Source organism: Triticum dicoccoides, chromosome 7B (assembly GCF_002162155.2).
Source record: "Triticum dicoccoides isolate Atlit2015 ecotype Zavitan chromosome 7B, WEW_v2.0, whole genome shotgun sequence".
Lineage (NCBI taxonomy): Eukaryota > Viridiplantae > Streptophyta > Magnoliopsida > Poales > Poaceae > Triticum > Triticum dicoccoides.
In genome coordinates, this window is record NC_041393.1 from 502,427,618 (window position 1) to 502,433,342 (window position 5,725).

General features: G+C 49.6%; 1 protein-coding gene across 1 annotated transcript; it reads left to right on the plus strand.

The window, feature by feature from the left end:
• The first annotated feature begins 756 nt into the window (after positions 1 to 756).
• LOC119339045 (protein MEI2-like 6) lies at positions 757 to 2,073 on the plus strand. Its single transcript, XM_037611229.1, has 4 exons — positions 757 to 1,289; positions 1,408 to 1,527; positions 1,651 to 1,792; positions 1,918 to 2,073. Exons 1-4 carry the CDS (start codon positions 757 to 759, stop codon positions 2,071 to 2,073), a joined length of 951 nt encoding a protein of 316 aa, XP_037467126.1.
• The last annotated feature ends 3,652 nt before the right edge of the window (positions 2,074 to 5,725 follow it).

The window sequence follows — 5,725 nt, forward strand, 5'->3', positions numbered from 1 at the left end:
GCCGTCGGCGACCTCGCCGCCCGTCTTCTTCTCGGCGCACGCATGTGTCCACGAGGAGCGTCGTGCAACAACCCAGCTTCATCAGAGCGCTGCCACCATCTTCCTCCCCTCCCGTCGGTGACCACCCATGTGGAGGCCCACATGGCAATGACTTGAGCACGCAGGCTTGGCGAGCCTGCCAAGCTGCACCGAGCTAGGGCAAAGCCCGGGCCGAGCTCCGTTTTGAGGCTCGTCGGAGCATTGAGCTCGGCTTGACTCGGCCCGAGGAACGGCGAGCTTTGGGTAGGCTCGGCCCGAGCCGGCTCGAGTTGGCTCGCGTCCAGGTATAGTGGGCACCTCGACGTAGACGAGAGCGTCTCCTCTCACTGAATGCGCCTCGCCGGAAATCCTGAAATAAATGCGAGCATCAGGATTTGAATCCTGATGGGCTGGGATACCACAATCCCTCTAACCATCCAATCACATGTTGATTCGCAAGGTGTATTGTTGTTACGAATAATATCTCTATCTTGTACGAGGAAGCTCAAGTTACGCTATTTTCTCTTTGTTTAAGTAGTACTGGAAGATACTTTTCTGTTTCAGAAAATCCTTACTCTTTTGCAAAAAGGAAAAAAGCAACGACTCACTAGTCCTTAGTCCGATTTTTCTTGTTCCTCTTCCTCCTTCCTTTATAAGGACCGGGGGACCGGGTGCCTCCCTATTTCTCCTTCAGCTCTCCTTTGTTCGCCTTCCTCCTTCATCTTCAACCCAAAAACAATGGCCGTCTCCCGCCTCAACCCCGTAGCCTCGCCTTACCTTCCGATGACACTCGCTTCCACGTGGTGCTACCCCTCTCCTTTCTCCTACCCGCCGTCTCCGCCCCCACTCCCGCCGGCGCACGGGTGGCCTTTTGCCTACGGCGGCGACTGGTGCCACACAGTGGGGATGCCCTCGTTCCCGCTGCAGACAGCATATGGGTACCCCGCTCCATTGATGGTGTATTGCTGCACGGCGCCGCCACCGCCACCGCAATCGGCGACCCGTTGTCGAATCACGGAGATCATCGAGGATGGAGGCGAGGTAGCCTCGAAGGAAGAGGTAAGGTACGAGCGTTCCCCGCGCTCCGTCCTCACTCCTTGGAGCAGAGAGCCGCCCACTTCGCCCCTGCTACCGCGAGCGCCGCTTCTGCGTCCCCCGCCGCGTACGTCTTCCGCGGGCAAACCGCGCCGCCTCCAGTGGCCACGCCTCGCCTTCAACCCCAAAGAGAACAACACGTCCCTGATGATTCGCAATATTCCCAATAAATTTATGTATGTAATACTAGTTGTTTGCCCTCTTTGTTTGATCGATCTCATGTCACCTAGCTAGTTCATGCTCGATATTTTTGGGTCTTCTGCTTAAAGATTGACTTCATGTGGGACATTGCAGGAAGAGGAGATTCATGGCCATCCTCGACCAGCACTGCGCCGAGGAGAACGCCAAGCTCGGCCGCGACGGCGAAGGGGCCAGGTCCGAGTACGACTTCCTCTACGTCCCCGTCGATTTCGGGTATGATTGCTAGCGGTTTCCCCTCCCGAGAGTTACTTTCCATACAATTAATGCTACCTTTTCCTACTCTTTGAATCCAATCCGTGTGCACCGTTTTGATGAGGTTTATTGTCCTTTGCACAGGACGAGGTTCAACAAGGGCTACGCCTTCGTGAACATGACAACGGCGGCGGCGGCGCGGCGGCTCCACGCGCACCTCAACGGCCACCGCTGGGAGGCCGTGGGCTCCAAGAAGGTGTGCGACGTCGTGCACGCGCGCCTGGAGGTACGCGCCTAGTTACTGCTCGCTCTGGCTCGTCGGTTCAATCTCCCCGTCGCGTGCTGCGCGCTAATTAATGTCCGCCATCATCATGTAATTGGATTGGGATTCGTAATTCGTATCGCATGCAGGGGCTGGACGGGCTCGTGGCGCACTTCTCGGCGTCGTGGTTCCCCTGCGGCGGCCGCAAGGATTTCCTGCCGGTGCGCTTCGAGCCGCCGCGCGACGGCGTGTGTTGGACGGCGGAGCACGTGGTCGGCCACCTCCAGCCTCCCGGCTCCTGCTGATGGAAGCGCTCGTCGGCGGCCGCCGGCCAGCGGGCCTGGGTAAACTATCAGTCAATCTTTCTTGCATTCTATCCTCGTCCATGCCATGGATGGATAGAACGGGAGATAGATTATATCGCCTCATCATTCCATGTGTTCTACAAAGTGTCGTCCCTCCTGGTTTAGTCAGTCACTAGAATCTGGTAGAACTAGTAGTAGCAGAAGTGTCTAGTCCGTGTCCTAGAATCCCCTTGTTGTATGACATGCCGGTGCGCGGCACCTCTGAACTGATGGCCTCTCGCCAGGAAATTTTAATCTCTGTTGTTGTATTACGTGTGCAAATTTCCAGCGAATCAAAGAGGTCCTAAATGCATAGTATGCGTCTTCGTGTTATATGCAGGTCCCATGAGTTGATAATAATTTAAAATTGAAATGCTTATACAGAAGAAGAATCAATTATATCCGTGCCCCGTGCTTCAGAACCAAAATATTCAGTTGAGCAAGCATGCTAATCACCGTGACAGCCTCTTCTCAAATTTCTTGTTCAAGATTTATACTAGCATGATTGGTGTAGTTTTGGGGGAGAATACATTTCTGTCGGGTACATTTTATTTGGATGGAAACCATTTTTTTAAGCAATGCCTAGTTCGGCCCAAGATGCTGTTTAATTTTCGGCCAAAACTGGTCACAATTTTGAAATTTTGATAGAGCTGTTCAGTTTAATACTTTTGTTTTTCAAGAGAAGGCCTCATGGCACTTTTACTTAATCTCTGGTAAAGTTACATCCACAAGTACATGCGATAATAAGAAGCTGGGAGGCTTCATCTTCCCATTCAATCCGATTTAGAGTCATGACAATATCTAGCAAGAAAGTGTGCCAAACAATTCGCTTCCCCAGGACAGTTCGAGTTCAAAATTTACTAATGCATGACTGGATATTAGTTTTGGGGAGAAAGCGCTTTTGTTGTTTTGGGGCTTTCTTTTATCTAGAATGGAAGCATGTTTGAGTGGTTTATTTTTTTTTTGCCGCAACTAATCACCTTTCAAAAACTTTAATAGAGTTGTTCGGCCATGCACAAAGAATGTGTTTGTTTGCCTGCATCCAGCACAAACAGAGTTAGACAAAAATGTCTGGTGGGGCCAAAATACAAAAAATATCTGTAGTAAGCAACTGCCACTGAGGGAACAAATTTATAATATGTATACTCCAATTCAATCAACCACTAACTAACTGAGAGAAAATTGTAGTGCTATCACCAAAAAAAATCTCAACTATATCAAATCACACAACGGAACAACAAAAGCAAAACCACTTTGACTCATACTGAGCAGTGTCGATGTACAGGCAAAGCCTTCGGTGTTAGAAAATTCAGACAAACTCTGCGAGATGAAGCGGCCGGCCCGCCAGAGTTCTAAGTTGTTAAGATTTTAGAATTGTGGGAAAATGCTGGACACCTAATACGGATGCGGCTATCTCATATATATAGAGGTACACAACGTATACAAAATACAAATACATGACATATACAGAAGCTACTTATACATCTTGTCTAACACTCTTCTGTAATCCTAACTGTGGCCTGAAATACATAGCAAGTTAAGATTGCGCCTACAACCTTCAAAGTGCGGTGGGGGAAGTGGCTTCATTAAGATGTCAGCAAGTTGATCTTTGGAGATGAACTTGATATGAAGAAACTTCTGTGCAACATGTTCCCTCACAAAGTGATAGTCAACTTCGATGTGCTTGGTACGAGCATGGAAAACTGGATTAGATGAAAGATACGTCGCACCAATATTATCACACCAAAGAACTGGTGGCTGCTCTTGAGAGACTCCCAACTCCCTCAACCTCAACAGAGTCTGTACCCAAATGAGCTCGGACGTGGTATTGGCAACCGCCTTGTACTCTGCTTCAGTGCTACTCCAAGATATTGTGTCCTGCTTGCGCGCACTCCAGGTGATCAAGTTGCGTCCAAAGAAGACAACATAGCCCCCTGTTGATCCCCGATCATCCGGACTCCTAGCCCAATCTGCATCAGAGAACGCCGAGAGAGCACTCGAGGAGGTAGATCGAAGATGCAAACCATAGGAGACAGTATGAGAGAGATAACACATTATACGCTTAACAACTGACCAGTGTGAAGTCCGAGGAGCATGAAGATGCTGGTACACACGGTTGACCGCATAGGAGATGTCTGGTCGTGTGATAGTCAAGTACTACAAGCCACCAACAATACTGCGATACTCTGTAGCATCATCTGAAGGAAGCAAGGCACCATCCAAGGTTGATACTGTTCAGTCGCAGACATAGGGTGGTAGCATGCTTGCATTGCAACATACCGGCACGTTGCAGCAAATCCAAGGAATACTTATGCTGAGTGAGAGTCAGATCAGCAGGAGACCGTGAAACCTCCAGACCAAGAAAATAATGGAGAGCACCCAGATCCTTGACAGCAGAATGACCACTCAGAGCAGACAACAGACGATCAACGACAATCACTGAAGAGCTGATAAGAATAATGTCATCAACATAAACCAGCAGGTACATAGTAACCTCAGGACGACATGACATGAACATAGACGTGGCAGTAGTGGACGGAACAAATCTAAGACGACGAAGAACCGAGCCGAGTTGGGCATGCCATGCATGAGGAGCCTGCTTAAGTCCATAAAGCGCCTTAACAAGATGACACAAATGACGTGGACGAGCAAGATCAACAAAGCCTGGAGGTTGCCGCATATAAACTTCTTCCTCCAAGACCCCATGGAGAAAAGCATTCTGAACATCAAGCTGACGCAGAGACCACCCTTTGGTAACTGCCAAGGACAGAAGCATACAAATAGTGGTTGGTTTGAAAATTGGACTGAATGTTCCCTCTAACCGCGTCTACATCTCACGTGATGTGGTGTTTGATGAGAATGTTTTTTCCTTTTTCCGCACTTCTGGTACGGGTGCGGCTATCTCTTATACCATGTTAAGATTTTAGAATTGTGGGAAACTGCTCGACGCCTAATACGGGTGCGACTATCTCTTATATATAGAGGTACACAACATATACAAAATACAAATACATGACATGTACATAAGATACTTATACATCTTGTCTAACACAAGTAGTCGACAACAATAGAAACCCGCGACCACTAGCCAGTGGCTTATACTGGGCGCGCCCTTGATCCCCCCAGGCGCTAGAGTCATCTCCACCGGCCCAAACGCGGAGCTCCTCCGATCCTAACCTCCTCTCCTTCTCGTCGGCAACGGCCGGATGATGTCGAGGGCTCAAGGCAGTCTGTCGCGGCACCGTCGGCTTGGTTGAGTGAAGCATGGCACTGAGAAGCAGTCGAGTTGGTGCGTGAAGAGGGCTTGGTCGTTGGTGCAAAAAGAGATCCAGTAGTTTAGGGTTGTGTTTGAGCTAGGTGGATGGCACTTACAAAATCAAATACACAAATTTGTATGGGTGGTGGCCGGCGACAAGGGATGGCTCGCCGGCTGGCGGACATCGACGACCACTGGCCAGTATTAAAGAGCCAAAGATGACCGTCTCAGGCGTGCCTTTTGTTCCTCCCTCACGACCTTAGTGCATGCAGATCAGAGGCAATCTTCTAATTGGCACCGGCGTCGAGGTAGTGTGGCAGCTTGGTTCATAGATGGATTAGGTCAGTAGGCGAGCAG

Excerpts from the sequence above, each read along its gene's own strand:
- LOC119339045 (XM_037611229.1), top strand. The coding sequence starts at position 757 with ATGGCCGTCTCCCGCCTCAACCCCGTAGCCTCGCCTTACCTTCCGATG. Across the intron at positions 1,290-1,407 it reads AATATTCCCAATAAATTTAT|GAAGAGGAGATTCATGGCCA; the intron begins GTATGTAATACT and ends GGGACATTGCAG. Across the intron at positions 1,528-1,650 it reads TACGTCCCCGTCGATTTCGG|GACGAGGTTCAACAAGGGCT; the intron begins GTATGATTGCTA and ends TCCTTTGCACAG.